Here is a 20,082-nt window from a genome sequence, read left to right as displayed (position 1 = left end):
TCCTTCTCACTGTGAATTTCCCACTATGTTTAGACCCCTTTTTCTATAGAAAAACTTCATATCTCCCTGTCAGAGTCATTTAACTGTGTGCTGCTTCTTGCTGCTAAGAATTCACTCAGCAGTCTTTTTTGGATGCTGGTTGATGGGCACAGAAGTTTGCTGAAGTTGTAGTTTTTATAACACGTCCATTAAAGGGAACATGAAAAAATATATGTTGGTTTTGTTTTTGTTTTGTTTTTTGAACAAGCCACACATGTATCTAGGACCTCAAAACCTAACTCTAAATACTGTTGACCACAGTAAACAAAAACAGTTTAAATGAATCTTGTGCACTAAAGCTTTTAACAGAAAAAATTACAATTTATAGTAAATGTTTAAATAGATTAATACTGTTTTATACATTAGCTTTTTCTCCAAATTTGTTAGTTTTTTGTACATTAAAAATCTCCACATTGTCTGTTATTTTCCAAAGCAGCAGTGAAACTTGAAGTCATGAATATTCAAATCTGTAAAAGGTAAACCCATGGATGTGGAGAGCAGACTGTAATTTCTTGTTATGTAAAACACTAACATATTATTAAATCTGCTGTATCCTTTGCCAAGGCCAATATTAAATCCAAGAAAAGCAACTTCAGGATGCTAAAATCTGTATAAAGGAATGAACTAAAATTATATAAAAAATGTAATTATAAATAAATAAGTAATATTATGTTGGACTTTCTTCATGTTTTCTTATAGCAAATAAATAGAAGCTGTGCACTAATATATGTAGAAGTAAATGTAAGTTTGTCCATCGTAAAAGAGTTTTTATTGGTTTAATGTATAGTATGTCTTCTTTGTTGCACTATATTTAAACACTTAGTCACTGACATTAAACATGTGGTCCATTTTTTTCCCTGTGATTCAAAATATGGAAAAAAAATAAAGATTAAGCATTTGACGTCCCACTTCCCTCGATTGATTAGTCACTCAACCCCACCTAAGACACTCCTTTCCCATTACAGAGGTGTGTGTGTGACGCTGTGTGTTGTTTGTGTTGTGACAGGCCTCGATTCTGGGCAAACTCACAGAGGTATTTCAGTGTAGAGATTGCATTCTGAGTGCTGTGGTGACGTACTCTGGGTTTAGTCACGTTTCTAGTAAGCCTGTTTGGGGGATGAACAACACGAACAATTTAAAGCACTGAAGATCTCTTGCTGTCTTTTTTTTAGTTTCTGTTTCTCAGGGTGTAACCCCTCAGGCCTACTAGACCTGGTGCTGGTTTGGTTTGTGTAGTTTATTATTGACTTTAGAACATAGCACATATATTTTGGTAACTTTAAATACCCCACAGTTTATGGTGTTGTGATGGTTTTAATATCTCTGTGTGTAGTTGCCAAGCCTACTGTAGAAAACTACTGCATACAAACAAGTACATGGTATATAAGAAAAATACACACACACACACACACACACACACACATGTATATGTATATATATATATATATATATATATATATATATATATATATATATATATATATATATATATATATATATATGGCCTGTAATTATAATGTGTATCTATATAAACATAATAATTTATAACTAAATAATTATAGAAGTGCTAAATATTTGAAATAAGTTTTCTTCTAATGCAAATCATTGTGTGAGATTTAGTTTCTTATTTTTACCTGTGTGTTTGTGATTGTTTACTCAGTATTTGCCAACAATGCTTGAACCCTGCTATATAAAACTTACATGACCATGCTATAAGCATGCTGTCATGGTTGTGATGATAGAGGTACAGAGATTTCCCCTATACTGTAGTGGCAACACTTTGTGAAGGACAGCATTCATAAAGTAAAATGAGATCTGCCTAACAACTGACGTACACAATTAAGTGGATACATTCACCCTCTTCTCCACAGTGGAACACAGTTCTGGTTCTTAATGAAATATCTGTGACCTGCTTTGGTCTAAACCCCACAAACCCCACAGCAGCGCTTTCCTCCTGTGTAAATAGCCCTGTTCAGAACTCTGTTCCTTTAAATGATAATGAACTGCTCATTGTTCACCCCTGATCCCCCTGATTTTCTGTTCTCTGTTTCTCCAAAGTTCATATCCCTTGTTTTTTCATTATTTGACCCACTAAAAAACTTTATGTAGCTTTATGCCCATAATTTATCCTTATGAATTTTGCCCTTCTATAAGGTGTTACCATTGTAGTTACCCTTCACAACAAGAGATGTGAATGGAAATGATAACATTACATTGTTTATAGCATGTTTATGTGAGGTGCTATGTAGCTAGGTTTGACTAAATGTTAAAATAATGTTAGTATAATGATAAGTCCTGGATTTGCTGCACCCATGTTTTTTCCTGTTCATTTTCTCATTATTTATCTCTTTCCCTGTCTTTCCCCTTCAATCCCTTCTCTCCTCCCTCTGCTCTCTCTCTCTCTCTTTGCTGTAGACACGTCAGCCCGTATTTGTGCAGCTGTTGCAGGGGGTTTTCCGGGTGTATCACTGTAACTGGCTCCTTCCTACACAGAAGGCTTCAGTGGAGAGTTGCATCAAAGTCCTGTCTGACGTGGGTAAGAATTCTGCCATGTCCACTACCGACAACTCTGGTTCGAATGAAATCTTTGAGGAAAGCCTCCAGTGTGGCGTAAACATGTTCATATTATTTCATCCAGTGATGTGCTCAAATTAAGAATACCAATCATTATTAACTGGAAAACAAGTCCCAGTGTTTTGGTACCTTACATGTCCGTGCTTCCCAAGTTCATTTGGTTTCTTACCAAGTAATTTATTTTAAATGTTCTCTTCCACCTTAACTCATATGCATATCAGAATCTTAACAATTTTAAGGTGAAAACTGGGTTAAGAAATGCAAAGCCAAACTTAACCTGATTGGTTCTCTTGAGGACAACACAATTATTGTCTTCTATGAGAGACATTTGAAAAGCACTCATGCCTGAGGAGCTAGAGGATATTGTGGGTGTCAGAGATATCTGGGTTTCTTTGCTCGTGCTGTTGCCACTTTGCTTTTGCTGTATTGGATCAAGTGGAAAAAGAGATGACTTTTTAAACACGATTGCTTTTTATTTGCTTGCAGCCAAGAGTCGAGCGATTGCGATCCCGGTGGATCTGGACAGTCAGGTGAATAATCTGTTTGTGAAATCTAACAATGTGGTTCAGAAGACCATCCTGAACTGGAGGATGTCTGCACGGAATGCATCCCGGCGAGACTCCACTCTCACCACGTCCAAAGACTACAGGAACATCATTGAGAGGCTACAGGTGAGCAGGGGCCTTCTCAGGGACAGGCGGGCTCTGTGTTTGTGTGGCCCAGATCTGTATTTATCATACATGTTATTGTCAGTATAGCTTTACATATGAGGAACATGGGCCAACGGTATGACTGTCGTAAAATCACACACCAGTTGGGATTTGGCCTGTAATTTTATTCAGAACATCCAGTTAACTGGCGTAGTGCTCAGTGATCTGTTCGAAACCTAATGTCCCCTCACTGGTAGAGAGTCAAAAGAAGTCATTGTAGTTTAAAAGCTTATGCTGTTGTTGTCTTTAGAAGAAACAGCTTCACACCTTGATGGTGCAACTCAGTTGGGTAATTTTTGCTTCCTATTGCTTCTGATGAAATACAGAAGATAAGAGAGAACAGAATAACCTGATACTTAAATGTGTGAAAACTAACCCCTCTATTAAAGGCTGCTGTCGCATGTTCATCTATAATACAAATAAATTAAACAGTTGAAGGGAATGTTTTAGCTGAGGACAGGACATAAATAGTCTAGCTGGTAGTCATTAGTTGCATAAAACATCTTCAAAACTTTGGTCAAAAATAGGGCTGAGAGTTATCAGGGTCAATGTAGATACAAGTTTTAAATGTGAACAATACCTCATGTATATAACAGATTTAAACCAATCAGAGACTACTGTGTATATGACCGGCCAGTCTGAATTCTACATTCAGAGTTATTCAAGCCTTCTTGGCTTTCTTGGTTACAGATTTTAGATTAAAGATCCATTTAAGTCAGTGGCTTCCATTTTTCTGAAGTGCCCCCATTTGTAGATAATATCTTGGAGCTCCCCTCCCAACCCCAGCACCAGGGGCATAGCCAGAAATTGACCATAGGTTGGGCTTTGGCAAATGTAGGTGTGCAGAATTATTTGTCAACCAGCTTTAAAGTACGTCTCATTAGCCTCATGTTCCTCTTGCACTCCAGTGCCGAACGTTGCAGAAATGTGAGCGGAACAACCAGGAAGGAGTGTGACCGCTTGAGTGAACTGCCTTATGTGGGGTGGGGTGGTTGCTGTGGCTGATTGGGTGGGCCTTGCTGAACTGTTTCTCTGGGTGGATGAGTGAAAAATTTTTTTGATAAAACTCAGTTTAATGCAGTTCGCTGTAATCTTCTTGCTATTCACTCCTTTGCCATTGCAGAGAAACAGGAAGAGTACCATTCTAATGCCAAGGCCCACAGTTGAAAGTGAGTCAGTCTGATCAGCTGCTGATAATTTTTATCTGAATGGAAAAAGTGAAATATTATACAGTCAACAGAGCTGCGGAGGACGACTCAGTGACTTTGGTAGTACTTTAGCAGTCTTTCCCACAGTGTTTACTGGGACTCCTGGGGAAAGGCCAGGATAAGAGCTGAAAGATGATTTGCTTTTAATGCATTTTGAAATAGAGCCATTTTCAAATCACAAGAGCTGACTGTTTTATTATACCCTTCATTATTTAACAAGTATTTTAAGGTTTTATGGTGGGAGTTTCAAAGTTTACCATAAAATCACAAAGCTCATAAACTGTCAGTCTGTAAAATTGATCAGAATTGATTATTCTTTAATAAATTGAAGGCCTTGAGCTTAATTTATGAAAACAATTACGGTTGTAAAATGTATGAGAAAATCACCATTGTTACGAAGATCACAGCGGATGTGCAAGTGTTAAAACAGAAAATAACGTGGTGGGAAAGTAGGTCTGAAATTTTCCTCCAACTCACACTTTATGGTTGAAGAGTGAATACAGGTCACTTCTGAGGTGTGTGTGTGTGTGTTTGTGTGCATATGTGTGTGTGTTGTGGTAAACCACAATAGCACCACACACCTCCACAAACACCTAAGCACACACATATACATGCACCTTCTCACACCTAGTGTGATGGGCTAAATTTTAGCTGTGAATTTGTCGTTCTCATCTCTGTGTTAAAGTTGAGCTGGATAAAGAGGTTTAAGAAAATCAGAAACAGAATAAAGGAATTAATGAACGAATGGTATCAAAATGGAGGTTATTTATGTTGTCACACTAGTGATTTACATACAATAATTTTGGTTCTCTGAAAGTGACTTTCTCCTCGTGCATAGTGCCTGCTGATGTAGGATTACATAGACAAGAGCCTACATGCTTTAAAAATGATATTCATCAGTATTATCACGGTTTTGAATAACTCACTGTTTACCATCCAATCAAACCTTGATGATTACAATTATATCCCGCCCACTTACTTCTCACCAAATCGTCCCATTTCCGTCAGACGTGCGTCACGTAAATGTGATCAGATTTCCATTTCATGTTGACCTTAAATTTTGATCTACCTATAAACCGGAAAAGAAAAAACTGACCTCACGTCAGTGTTGAATACTGACATAATAGAAGTCTGTAGAAGAGTGATTTTAATGTGAAAGATATTGGACAGGTGAGGCTAATTTATTCATAAATATAACATTTAAAATCCATTATTTAAAGCTTCAGTCTTAAGAAACAGTGTAAATAATCGTGATTAATCACAGCAAACTGCACATTTTAGAAGTTAATCAACGGCTGATATCACACCCATAAGCTTTATTTATGATAAAACCTGTGCATATGGATGTAATGCTGAGCCATTGTTGTTTTTTATGAATTATTTATATATATATATATATATATATATATATATATATATATATATATATATATATATATATATATATATATATATAAAATAAATAATAAATAATATATAATTATTTATTTTCTTGTGTGTGTGTGTTCCAGGACATTGTCTCTGCTCTGGAGGACCGTTTGCGGCCACTGGTGCAGGCAGAGCTCTCTGTGCTCGTAGACGTCCTACACCGGCCCGAACTTCTCTTCCCAGAGAACACAGACGCTCGCAGGAAGTGTGAGAGCGGAGGATTCATCTCCAAGTGAGACTGTTTTTCCCATTATTTGTGACCTCTGTCAGCACAGCCGTGCTCCGTCCACCAGCGTGTGCTTTCATTGCAGCTGTTAGGAGAGAAGCTGTCTACATGCTGCTCAATGTCCAGTGAATAAATCTGCGTCCAAGAATAAGGCCTATATGGGTTTATATGAGTACCAAGACTTGCTTTGGGCAAAGTAAACTTGATAATCCTGTTTTAAAACTAAACCTGTTGGAAAATCCTAATCCTTTTTATTCTTGGGAGCATAAACTGTTCGTTTACTAAATTGTGCTAATATCTGCATAGCATTGTTGTCAAGGTATTAAACTCTGATTATAATAAATGTTGTAGAAGAGGGTCTGTCAGCAGATGTAGTACTTACCAGGCACTCTCTGTCCTCAGTGTGAACCTGGTGTGTGTGTGTGTGTGTGTGTGTGCGTCATAGCCTTTCAAGCACTGCTCTGTTTGGCTGTACAGTTGGTTTCTCCAGGGATTAAGTGTGTCTCTACACTGGAGTGTGTGTGTGTTTGTGTGTGGATATGGGTGGTGTCAGGATTAAGGTGCGAGGAGCTGCTGGAAAGACGTGGTCTGTGGGATTAGTTTGCTCTGAATGGAGTGAGATTAAGGTGTGGACCGAAACGTGTCTGCCTGCATTAGTGCGCGCATACACTCTGACAGAAGTCAGGCAGGGACACCTGTCCACAGACACCTGTCCACTGTCTTTCACTGTCGAAGCACAGCTCATCTGTCACAGCTGGAGTTCATTTCAGTTCGGTCCAGTTTCGGCCCAGTGGAGCTTGCTCTGTGCAGCTGATGGGCGATTAGTGCGGAAATATATCACAAGACTTCATGATATTTCCTTGATACTTGACATGCATCATGAGTTGAAACAGACAAACAGCAAAGTTAAAAACAGTTTAAAAATGTATATATATTTTTCAGTATTTAAATACCACATCCAGAAAAGCTTATTATAAAACTGGAAGACTGTAAATAATGTCATATTGTTCACACTATAATAAGAGAAAATTTCAGACTGATTGTTCAGATATAATTAACATATCTAATCCCGAGTTAAGATTAGAAACTGTGTGATTTTGCTGTGTTATCTGAGATGGATTTGTTTCTGATTGTTTGTCACACTCCAGTGATGTTGATGCTTACGTAGAAAAGGTCTAGTTAGTTGCTGTGATATGTGGATGATGTCTGTACATTAAAATATTCCTCATTTACAAGAGCCAACTGCAAATTCTTGTAGTAAACCTGTTTATATCAGATTCATTCATGTCTTGTCTCTCCTCTCTCTCTCTCTCTCTCTCTTTCTCTCTCTCTCTGTCCTCTCTCACTCTCTCCTCTCTTTCTCTCTCTCTCTCACTCACTCACTCTTTTCTCTCTCTCTCTCTCCCCTCTCTCTCTCCTCTCTCTCACTCTCTCTCCTCTCTCACTCTCACTCTCTCTCTCTCTCCTCTCTCTCTCTCTCTCCTCTCTCACTCACTCACTCACTCTCTCACTCACTCACTCACTCTCTCACTCACTCACTCTCTCTCACTCTCTCTCTCTCTCTCTCTCTCTCCTCACTCTCTCTCTCTCTCTCTCTCTCTCTCCTCACTCTCTCTCTCTCCTCTCTCTCTCTCACTCTCTCTCTCTCACTCTCTCTTTCTCTCTCTCTCTCTCTCTCCTCTCTCACTCACTCTCACTCTCACTCACTCACTCACTCACTCACTCTCTCTCTCTCTCTCTCTCTCTCTCTCTCTCTCTCTCTCTCTCTCTCTCCTCTCTCTCTCTCAGGCTGATAAAGCACACTAAGCAACTCTTGGAGGAAAATGAGGAGCGTCTGTGCATTAAAGTGCTGCAGACTCTCAGAGAGATGATGACTAAAGATCGAGGCTATGGAGAAAAGGTAAAACGTGTACACACACACACACACACGCACACACACACTCTCTCTCACACATACATACACACTCCGCCCCCAAATCTTTCCACCGAGTCCTGTTAACATTGTTTAAAACATCCCGGTGTAAAAGCAGATTGCCATTATCTCTCTTGTCTGCAAAAGTTATGCAAGTGCTACAGTCTACAAGTCATGTGCCATATTTCAGCCTTTATTTAACTGATAACATACCCACACACACACACATACATACAGACACACACACATAACTGGACTCTGCCCTCGCTCTTATCTTCCTGACAGCCTTTCAGATTCTGTAACATTTGCCCTTGTTTGATGTGGGTTTGTGGGTTACCGTTCTTTGCGGAAAAAGAAAGCACTTCCATTTAATTTAGGAGAAAACCTGACTGCTGAGATTTGTGTGAATTAACATGGTGCACAGTACAATGTACTTCCAAAATTAATCAGGATTCCTCTAAATTAGGTGCCATATTAATTAAAAGAGGAGTTCCTATTATGGGCATTTTAAAAAACAAAGTCATTTGGTTTACACATCATATTTCAGCAGTACTGGAACGTACAGTACTTTTAAGTCACGAACATCTTAACAGTCAGGAATCTCTTTCAACTTTAAAGAGGGCCAAAATACTCTTAGATCTTTTAAGACTGAAGAGATCCCACAAGCATGTTCTGTTCATTAATAATCTGCCTCCTCTGGCTGAATAAAAGTCTCTGCACTCACTAATCACAGCCTTGGTCTAGATCAAGTCCAAACCCTGCTCCCAGAGGACCACAGCCCTGCCCTGTTCTCTCCGTTTTCAGACACTTTAGTGTCTCAACTGAGCATTAAATGAACTTAAAAGGAGAGAAAACTTTGCAGTGCTGCGCCGGTCCTCAGAAACCGAGTATAACATTTATATGGTTTGGGATTGGCGTTGACCAATGCCACTAATATTTGAGATTCTACAGTCACATGCACAAGTTTTGGAACACCCCTGATCAAATGTTTAATTGATTTTCAATGTGAACTCTTTGTTTACAGAGTACACACTTCTGTATTATTATATGAATATGTGCTGAAACAGATCAAATGTTCGATGTGTTTTATTTAATAATATTGTGTAAATTTTCCCTGTTGAAGTGTTTTTAACTTATTTACACTTAGACAAGAAAACATGTAACTCGACTAGGGGTGTTCAAACGTTTACATGCCACTGTAGTTTCCAGTGCGTTTCTACTGTTCCCCTTCCTCACTTTATGCTGCTATCTTGCTCTCACTCTCTGTGTGTTTTGGGTTCAGTTCTGCCTCTTTCCCTCCACTAACCCCAGGCCTGTATTCTTCTCTTGCAGTTGATTGCCTTTGACGATGAGCTGGATGTGGCTGAGGTTGATCTTTCTGTCTTTTCTTTCCATCCTTTTGGCTTCTGCTTTGTGCTTACGTGCCGTAGCTAGCCGACGTCTAGCTCGCTGTTTATCATTACGTTCCTTCTTGTTATTTTCCCTTTTGTTTTATTCTCTCGTCTTGTTTAGTTGGTCCTAACCACAGCCCTTTCTTCTTCGATCTTTCTGTGGCGTGTAGACGTGTGTTGTGTGGTATGTATGGTGTGTATTGGTTAAACTGCTATTGTCTGTGTGTGTGTGTACGTCTCTATGTCTGAGAGTGTGTACGTGAGTGTGGATTTTACCACTAGACATACACACACGCAGCTACTGTTCATAGATTTAGCTGGTTTATGTGTGTGCTGCATGTTTCCATTAAATGTTAAACAGCTAAACAGGTTAGCTACTCCCCGTATCTTATCAGCCCTGAATCAGTCACCTGCCGTATCTCCATGCAAACACACTTTGGGTGTTTGTCCAAGGATTTATTGCCTCTCAGGCGACTGAGCGCTCTCACGTTCCTCTGGTTGATATCACGACAGAGAGCGATTTTCTGAACACGACTGACTGACCTCTGCATGATCACAAACCCTGATGTTCTTATCAGAGAAATTACAGTGTAAACAGCTATCGACAACCGGTATTAGTTTATTACACAATACGGTTGCGTAATGTTTGGATGTCTCTCTTGGTCGTCTGGAAATCACTAGTGTTCGTTTACTCCTCTCCCTTAAGGTTATTCTTAACAGTGTCGAAACATTTGTGACCTTTAACAAATGCTTGCACAAGATTTGTAGAGATTCTTCTAATGGATAAATCTAGTTCCTTTATAATAAACCTGTTATGGGAAAAGACAAGGCAGGAGCCTTTATACTCCTTTGCAGGGTTTTGTGTGAGAGCGAGAGAGAGAGCGGGGAGTTGGGGAGTGAGAGAGTGAGAGAGAGCTCTTGCGGACATTCGGTAAATGAACCAGTGTGCGCGGCAGATTTCCAGCTTTTAATATATATGTGTGTGTGTGTGTGTGTGTGTGTGTGTGTGTGTGTATTGTGTGTGTTCCAGGAATAAATCATACTGTGGGGACCAAGAATGCGTTAGATGCAGAGGTTGGGTTAAGGGTTTAGGGCTTGTAATGCTCATGGGTAAGGTTAGGATAAGTCTCCCCAAAATAATGAGGTCTAGGTAGTGTCATCACAATTCACAGGAACAAGTGTGTGTGTGTGTGTGTGTGTGTGTGTGTGTGTGATAGTTGCTCATAAAGAGAGGAAGTTAGTTGTCTGTAGGTGATAAATATATTTCAGGGTGAAATGTCAGATTAAGTTCATGACTTTGAGGGTGTCAGTTTGGAAAATTATATACAGCTGATAGGTTGCTGCTGTGATCTTGGTGTTTCTGTTAAGATGAAGATACTACTGAAAGTTTTGCAGAGAGAATATGAAACCAGATGTGGGAGATATTTAATTTTTTTTATATTTGTCATGATACATATCATTTTAAAGACAAAGATTGTGTCTTGATCTCAGCATCTGGGCAGAAGATGGGGGTTAGTTGCCTTGTTAAAGAACACGCTGTGGATGTTGAGGGAAGACACAGTGCTGTTCATTGAGGCCCTACGATGTTAGGCTACACTGTGTCATATTTAATGTACTTAATAACACTCTTTGAAGGTGCACTTATTTCTTGTAGCAGTTGAGTCAGGACATTGGTGAGAGAGAGAGAGAATTTCATAACTCTGGCCTCTTCCATTGGCTTTTATAGCAGATGAAGAACCAGAGTGACCCTTACACTGCTACAGACTCCACCTCTGGACCTGTTGGCACGAGCTGAGGCAAATCTATAAACAAATACTCTCTCTCTCTCTCTCTCTCTCTCTCTCTCTCTCTCTCTCTCTCTCTCTCTCCCTCTCTCTTTCTCTCTCTCTCTCTCTCTCTCTCTCATATTTTTATCTCTCTCTATCCGAATCTCCCTTTTCCTCTTTCTTTATCTCCAACTCTATTCTTTATCTGTATAACAAACTCTCAATTCTCCACATCTTTAGCATTTCTCTCTTTCTCTTTCTCTCATATTTTTATCTCTCTCTCTATCCGAATCTCCCTATTCCTCTTTCTTTATCTCTAACTCTATTCTTTATCTGTATCTCAAACTGTCAATTCTCCACATCTTTAGCATTTCTCTCTCTCTGTCTCTCTCTCTCTCTCTCTCTCTCTCTCTCTCTCTCTCTCCCCCCTCTCTCTCTCCCCCTTACATAAGGTAGTATCTACTCTATTCATTGCTAGGTTGTCTATGAGTGTGTATGCTCATCCCTGCATAAACACATGTGCACACACACACAGTCAGAGAGAGAGAGAGTGAGAGCAGTGCCTGCCGTGTGTGTGTATGTGATGTAAGATGGATTGGGATAATATGGCTTTAGGATCCACCGTGTGTGTGTGTGTGTGTGTCAGTTGTGAAGCACTGAGCATGCAGGTTACATAATGGAGATGAGTTTAATGTGAAAGAGTGAGGTGGCTTTCTGTGTGTGTGAGAAAATGTGAGTGTGTGTATCCTTTCCCACCAGTCTTTACCATCTGATCACAATCCTAAACTACTGCAGACTCTATTTTCTCTGTCTGTCTTCTTTCTCTCTGTCTGTCTTTGTGCCACTTTCTCTCTTCAGCACTTGTTCTATTTCATATTTCTCTTTCCCAGCCTCTCTCAACTCTCTTTTTCCAGGTCTCTCTCTTTCTCTGTGTGTGGTACTCCTTTGACTGTGTGTGTCTGTGTGTGTGTGTTGGTGGAATCCTCTGCAGTGCGTTCAGTGTCCAGTAGGAGGAGATGTGTTCATGTCTGTCTGTGTGAGCTGCCGTGTCCCAGTTTCCTTCCTGTGTGTGTGTGTGTGTGTGTGTGTGTGTGCGTGCTGCACGATTCCTGGGCGGTCGCCAGCTCTCCGGCAGCGGTTACATAAGACCTGCCGCTTGCCTCTTTTTTCTTTCTTTTTTTTTTCCTGGAATTCAGTCTCTCTGCTGATGTGTGACCTTCTGCAGTAATTGCCAATAAAAGTGTGGCGGGGGCTGTTTACTGAGAGATACACACACACACACACACACACACGCACACACTGTGGGTGCTAAAGCAGGATTGTTTGAAGGGGCATTGGTTCATTTTAAAGTCTGCTCTCACCTGTTAACTCTTTCTGTTTCTGTTTGTGATGCAGTAAATTTACTGCTTCTGTCAAACAAGACACACACGCACACACACACTTACATCTATGAGTTTGTTTATACAGTTAATTTACCATAAAAATTATTTGATGTATTATATTTATCTCACATTACAGACACGCTGACCCTGGTGCCACAAATACAATTCTGAGAGTAGTGATTTTTCAACAGGACTGGTATTTTTTGTACATAATAATAATATGTAAAATTATTTTTATCTTAATATATTATTCAGAGATACATTAACAGAAATAAACATTCTTCTATATTTAATAAAGGCTTGATTTATATTTTTCAGAGAATTTGGACCCAAATTTAAAGTAAATATTTCTCGTGTTCCACCTCGTGTTCTCGAAATCACATTGTCTTAGTAATTTATTTGGGTGTAATGTTCTGGCTCTAAATGTAGTTGCTGTAATGATGACTCAGTAGCGCTCAGAGGCTTGATGAAGCGTGGATTAGATCCTACATCCTCAATAATTCTGCAGTCAGTTTTTTGTCTATTTGACTGATGCATATTTAAAAATCTCCAGCTCGTCGCGCTTAAAATATTTAGCTGCTTTAAACAGTTTCTTGTGTTGGAATGAAGCCATTTTAAGGCTTGAGTTTATTTTCCACTAAAGACTTTGGAAGGGGTTGGCATTGGTTTTGTTTTTACAATTTAGAGCTATTCCTCATTAGGAATTATTTTAGCACTTTTAGTTGCTAAATATGTCTGCTTAATATATCCACACATTTTTATTATATAATGTGTATATTGTTTCCTACTTTTTATGTCATAGGAGTTTGTCAGATCTTCTGTCATAAACAAACTTTAATAAAGCTATTCTTCTTAACATGACCTTCCTGCAACTTTACCCTGTTGTCATTATCCAGCCTCTTGTTCTTGCTGCTGACTTTTGCATGAGTTTCTTTGTATTGCTTGAGAGGAAATGGAAAATAAAACTGATTCCGGGTCTGATTTCTTTGAGTCGTTATATTTCTGTTAAGCGGATAACTCTTGACACAGTGGACAGAGAGGGACATTCATGGCTCACACCTAGGTCGCATTGCAGGTTTTTTTTTCCAGCTGTAGAGGAGTTTGCAGAAAGGGACATTCCTGCTTGGTTGTGATATTAGTCACAGTGCAGCATTGTGCGTCACAGCTCGATGTGCCCCTCTTTTAGCCCTCTTTTAGAGTCTGATCTCTCTGCAGCTCCGAGCCACCTCAGAGTTCAATCACTCTGTAGCTCAGTGCCAATCCAATATCTGATCTCTTTGCAATATGGAGGCAGCTCAGAGTCTGATCTCACTGCCGCTTAGAGTCTGATCTCAGAGTATAACCATGTCTCAGTGTCTCTTTTTCATGTATTCACAATGGAGTTACTTTGTGTGTATGTGTGTGTGTGTGTGTGTGCATCACCCATGTGTTAGCTGTGATTGTGAGCTGTGTGTTAAATATATCCGGTTTTCAGTGCTGTGTTCAGAGCTCTGAAAGTCAGCTGATTAAATGTGAAGTCTGATGTTGTGTTCTGTAGTCTGGAGCAGGTATCTAGACTTGTATTTGACAGATGAAGTTCTGCTGTTCGATTGTAGTGCGGTAGTGCATGCTTTGTGCTTTGCTAATTCACTCCCCTGCACTTGCATGTTTTATAACTACAACTGGTTGTTCACGTTCTTCTGTTTGTGAATTGTATTCTTTTAATTGTCTTTTTTTTCTTTTTTTTTTTTTACACACTAAATGCAATAATACCTGCATGAATATAAAGGACAAAACACACACTCACAGGTGTACGTACACACTTCAGTATGAACTTGACATACATTTACGAAGGCTGGTGAGGATATGATGTCAGTTGTGATTGGAATGAAGCACTTATATAATGTCATTGTGTGATTTTAAGGCAAGGTGTGTAGATTAGTGTAATTTATGTAACTTACGTAAGATTTTATGAGGCTTTTTTTTATACAAATGGCCTTCTCTTTGGGCCTCTCTCAGGTGCTACGCACTGCAGTAGTAAACGTTTTTTCAGATCCACATATAAAATGGTGCTAATATGATATTAATATTTTAATCATTATATAGAATAGGCTGGGAACACATTTCACTGTCTGTCAATGCTATTTTCCTTTCATGTTATTCTTAATATTCACTTTGGAAATAAGCCCTTTAAACCTCTGCTTCACAACGTTTTAGTCTATGGTGATTAAATCATCAAATAAATAATTATTAACACAAGACGTGATTACAGTCTTTAGAACAGTGTACACATTGTTAATGAATTTTCAGTGCGGCACCAAAAAGACAGCGATTTGTGGGCACCAGATTTATTTTTGTCACTTTTTCTCTGGGGTTTTTGTGTACTCTAGTATTTGTCTCCAAGAAACAGTTAATTAGGCCAGGACTCAGGCTGCCGTTTGACCTAATCTGCTTCCATTATGTCATACTTGAAAGTCCGGACACACAGCTCCAGGATGAATGGTCTCAGTACGAGGAAAGACGTGTATTTAACATAGAGAAATGAGGGAAGCATCTCCCTTGATCCCTGTGTTTATGTACGAGCTGTACAGCCCGTGTGTGTGTGTGTGTGTGTGCCTCTCTGGGTGCATGTTGAGTCTAGTCTTGGAGATGACCTATATGATAAGCTTTCGTTATATAAGCCGTGAGACGACTTTGGATCCTAATATAGCCTCTCAAAGGACGAGAGCCCTCAGGACTGAGCGCTGCGTTAGAGCTGTATTTAGTTTTAGTCTCCAGTCAAGTGTGCCTGCGTTCTCCTTAGATTCCTCTCAGGAGAGGGTCGGGTCATGTGCGCTCTCCTGACTTTCAACAGACTTCAGACTCTTTTATAAGCCATAATACAGACAAATGTGCACCCTGTTTTTAAATATTGTACTGGGACTACCCTAGTATCACACTGAAGTTTGTTTTAAACCTGTTTTCACCCTGAAAAATCAGTGAAAGGTTTGAGTATGCCCAGACTTTTGCATACACCCTGAGTGCCTCAGGTTAGAGAAGGTCAAAGTGTTTTTGAAGGTGGGAGGTGTTTCCATGTTTACTCACTAACTCTTAGCTCTTTTGTCTCCATTAGCTGGTCCCTCCTCCTCCTCCCGAGCCAGAAGGCCTTGCCGAGGTGTGTTCAACACCCATATTCGTCTCTGTGCATTCTGCATAGGTGCACTGCTGGAATATGGGTCGTTGTAGAGTGTAGTTGATCCGTCCTGTAGGTCCTGTAAAGTGTAGGTGCATTTCATTAGTGCTCCAGCCCCCTGTCAGAAGAATTTCTGCTTCCATCACCAAAAAACACACACCCACACAAGCTCCATTAGGCCTCTTTTAGGCCCTGTCATGGGGATGCATACCACTAATGCACAAATAATAAAGACAGAACCATTGCTGATCTCATCCATGCAAAACATGCACATAAACAGCAGCATCAGACTTGTTTTCTACGCTGCCAATGGGTTCAAAGCACCACCGTTCAAAGAATACACATAATAGTGCACGCATTTACATCTAAAAGGCCAATCAGAGCCATTTTTACCCATGGAACTAGGGGGGGGGCAATACAACCTGTGTACCACAACATTAACGCACACATACACACTCTCACACAGAACACACAGCTTTCCAAATATTATGCATAGAGGGAAACCTTGCACAACTGGGCTCCACCAGAGCTATCCATGTTCCTGAAAATGTCATAAATGCACATATATGTTTACACATCCAATGGAGGTGGCACAATTACTCTTTGAATCAGTGCTATATGTAGAGGTACATGCTTGAAATTGAGGCCCAAATATGACACAAACTCTGAAACCCAACCTTCAAAGAAAGATAGAAAGAAAGAAAAATAAATACATAATAAAATCAAAAACTAACTAAGTAGTGTTTTATGTGTACATTAACATATGAAATATCTTTCAAGCCCTAGATTGAGTAGTGGACTGTAAAAGATTACAGTTACAGAGTAATTTATTATTGCAGCACTTTCCTGAACTCTAAGGAGGGGGGGAATCGGAAACCTAAAAAAGTTACCTTTTGCAATTGCTGCAGTGTTGAGCCTGGAGTAGAAATGACAGAGGCTCTATTCTCCCTTCTACAGCTCAGTGGAGCATCACAAAGATTTTGAAGCTGTCATTTTAAAAGTAAATGTACTACCTAGAGTTGCTTTAAACATTGAATGTCTGCAGACACAGATACTAGTCCCATACTGATTCTTTAAAAGAAGTATGGCATATCTAAAAGTAGATTACATAGCTTTAACTAATCAAATACTCCACTGCCTCACAATGTCGCTTCACACACTGAGAGGGAGTGCTATTTAAGGGCCAATTTGTTACAGGAGCCGAAGTTTCTCCTGATATTGGTCCCATTCAGAAATAAGGCGATGTATCGGCCGGTCTCCAGCATGAACAGTACAGTGTGGTGTTTCCAGGGTGAATCTGCGCTTTGTTGGTAATTGGGCCATGACCTCGTTCTTGGGTTTCTTGGCCTAGCTCATATCCATGCCCCGCTTTTTGGAGCAATATTCACACTGATGTCCTTTCTGGTGAGTGTTTGTGTATGTGTATGTGTGCGTGGCTGGGTGTTTTTCCATGGCAGATGGGGGCATGGGCTGTGCTCTGTGTCACTAGTGCACAGGCTCTATTATGTAATCTGGATAAAGCAGGGTTTTTTCATTTTTTTTTTTTCCTCTTTCTCTCTTCCCTCGCTCCTGGCCGGCTTTTTTCACCTTGGCAGCCTCAGATGCTCTTATGTAATTAACATGGTTTCACTGTGCCCTACAGAGCCAGTCCACCCTCCTGAAATCCCACTCCACACACACACACACACACACACACACACACACACACACACACACAGAGGTCACAGGATCTGTTTTGTTTTCAGTCATGTGCAAAAGTTTTTGTGCAAATTATATTGTTAAACTGATCAAGAGGAAATAAGTTCACATTCACCACAGATAACACATGTCTAGATAGATATTGTGAAGCAGAAATATATTTTACTTTAGTTTAGTACTTTAGTACTTTAGTACTTTATATTTAGTAAACTGACAATATAAGATATAGAGATATCTTATATATTTTTATTTTTCCATGTAAAAATTTGGGGGCAGTACAGTGGCGCAGCAGGTAGTGTTGCGGTCAAACAACTCCAGGGACCTGGAGGTTGTGGGTTGTATTCCTGCTTTGCGCCCAATGATTCTGGCTAGGCTCCGGACCCACCACGACCCTGACCTGGATCAGCGCTTACAGACAGTAAATGAATGTTTAAATTTGAAATAAATTACTGGCAAAATCTTGATGTGTGACCTCTATAGAGTTCAATATTCACTTAGAAAACATGCAGCATCCAAACTTTTGCGTATTACTGATCAGTCTAAATAAAAGTTTTTCAAGTCTTGAATTTTAACCTCTGTTCTAAGAACACCCTTCAAAATGCATTTCTAAGCTCTAGATCTGAGATTTTATCTTGAAAATTTTTATTCTGAAATATCTTCTACACCATGTTTTTATTTTATTTTATTTTTTTATTTATTTGAGTTTTTGTGGTTCTCCCTTCATATTTCCTCTTGCCTGGGTTGTGTTGTGTTTTTAGAGAAATCAGTGCTTGTTTTGCACGGTTATGTTTCCCGTGAATCTGCTCCCTCCCATCTCCCACACACACACACACACAGAGGTCACAGGATCTGTTTTGTTTTCAGTCATGTGCAAAAGTTTTTGTGCAAATTATATTGTTAAACTGATCAAGAGGAAATAAGTTCACATTCACCACAGATAACACATGTCTAGATAGATATTGTGAAGCAGAAATATATTTTACTTTAGTTTAGTACTTTAGTACTTTAGTACTTTATATTTAGTAAACTGACAATATAAGATATAGAGATATCTTATATATTTTTATTTTTCCATGTAAAAATTTGGGGGCAGTACAGTGGCGCAGCAGGTAGTGTTGCGGTCAAACAACTCCAGGGACCTGGAGGTTGTGGGTTGTATTCCTGCTTTGCGCCCAATGATTCTGGCTAGGCTCCGGACCCACCACGACCCTGACCTGGATCAGCGCTTACAGACAGTAAATGAATGTTTAAATTTGAAATAAATTACTGGCAAAATCTTGATGTGTGACCTCTATAGAGTTCAATATTCACTTAGAAAACATGCAGCATCCAAACTTTTGCGTATTACTGATCAGTCTAAATAAAAGTTTTTCAAGTCTTGAATTTTAACCTCTGTTCTAAGAACACCCTTCAAAATGCATTTCTAAGCTCTAGATCTGAGATTTTATCTTGAAAATTTTTATTCTGAAATATCTTCTACACCATGTTTTTATTTTATTTTATTTTTTTATTTATTTGAGTTTTTGTGGTTCTCCCTTCATATTTCCTCTTGCCTGGGTTGTGTTGTGTTTTTAGAGAAATCAGTGCTTGTTTTGCACGGTTATGTTTCCCGTGAATCTGCTCCCTCCCATCTCCCACACACACACACACACACACACATACATACACGCGCGCACTCCTCATGTCCTCCATTTAACTGCATGATGTAATCTGTCCCACTTTTGCTTGCATGTCATGAAAATGACTAATGTGCACCGAATTAATCCCTCCTTTCTTTTCTGTTCTCCCGGATACTTTTTTTCCCTCCCAATCCTCCTTTTCCTCCTCCTCCTCCTCCTCCTCTTCTTTTCGGCTTCCTGCTAACTCGCCTTGCTCTCAGGATCTTGATCCCAACCAGCCCCAGAAGCAACTGGAGGATCAGAAGCGGGTAGGTAGCTTCAGAGCTTCAGGGCTCGGACACTTGGCCTGAGACTGACCCCTGCTCCAGCAGCATGCCCCTCATCCGCACACCCCCACACGCTGCTGCCTCTACTAACTGCCCTCTCACAGACGCCTCCAGCAGGGAAATGACCATTGTAAACTGTGTGTGTACTGTGTGAAGGTTGTATCTTAGATTTCCAGCTTTATTAGGGGTGATTTGACTTGTGATTCTCCAGCTTTTGTTTGGATTAATATAATCTGTTGTTGAAAATCAAACTGCAAAGATTTAAAGGACCCCTGTAAACCTCACATTGATCAGATTTTGAGTGTGATGTAGTTAAAGTTTCATAATGTTCCATTCACTCCCTCATATATGGAAATAAAGCTACAGTAAAATCCAGTTTTTGTGATGTCAGGTTCATATATCCATTCCTCCAGTCTATAGCCCCAGGAGTGTTTCAGACCAGACTAGCAGGCTTCCTTCTGAATGAGGCTCAGTACAGGACTGCCAATCAAAACACAGCTCCACAGTCCAGATGAAGTATGCAGCACTAGAAATGGAAGTGTCCTGTAAGAAGTCATTAGTTAGGAGAGTTAGTCCCAGCTCTAACAACATGTTAAAAGGTTCAATAGATGCACAGCGGTCAAAGCAAAAGCAACTCCATAGAACAAAATGA

General features: G+C 39.7%; 1 protein-coding gene across 3 annotated transcripts in view; it reads left to right on the top strand.

The window, feature by feature from the left end:
* Positions 1-20,082, top strand: part of itpr1b (inositol 1,4,5-trisphosphate receptor, type 1b) — a 147,006-nt gene that overhangs the window by 57,320 nt on the left and 69,604 nt on the right. For 2 of the 3 annotated variants that reach the window (XM_066673049.1, XM_066673047.1), the window contains 5 exons: positions 2,455-2,575; positions 3,100-3,284; positions 6,043-6,191; positions 7,974-8,085; positions 19,365-19,412. In XM_066673049.1, coding sequence (XP_066529146.1) covers positions 2,455-2,575; positions 3,100-3,284; positions 6,043-6,191; positions 7,974-8,085; positions 19,365-19,412 — 615 coding nt within the window. Of the gene's footprint in view, positions 1-2,454; positions 2,576-3,099; positions 3,285-6,042; positions 6,192-7,973; positions 8,086-9,429; positions 9,466-15,727; positions 15,770-19,364; positions 19,413-20,082 lie in introns of all 3 variants that reach the window. The other variant, XM_066673048.1, reaches the window with a different exon arrangement.

Source organism: Hoplias malabaricus, chromosome 5 (assembly GCF_029633855.1).
Source record: "Hoplias malabaricus isolate fHopMal1 chromosome 5, fHopMal1.hap1, whole genome shotgun sequence".
Classification (NCBI taxonomy): Eukaryota; Metazoa; Chordata; class Actinopteri; order Characiformes; family Erythrinidae; genus Hoplias; species Hoplias malabaricus.
The sequence above is the reverse complement of the archived record's forward strand: the minus strand, read 5'-3'. Positions and strand labels throughout refer to the sequence as shown.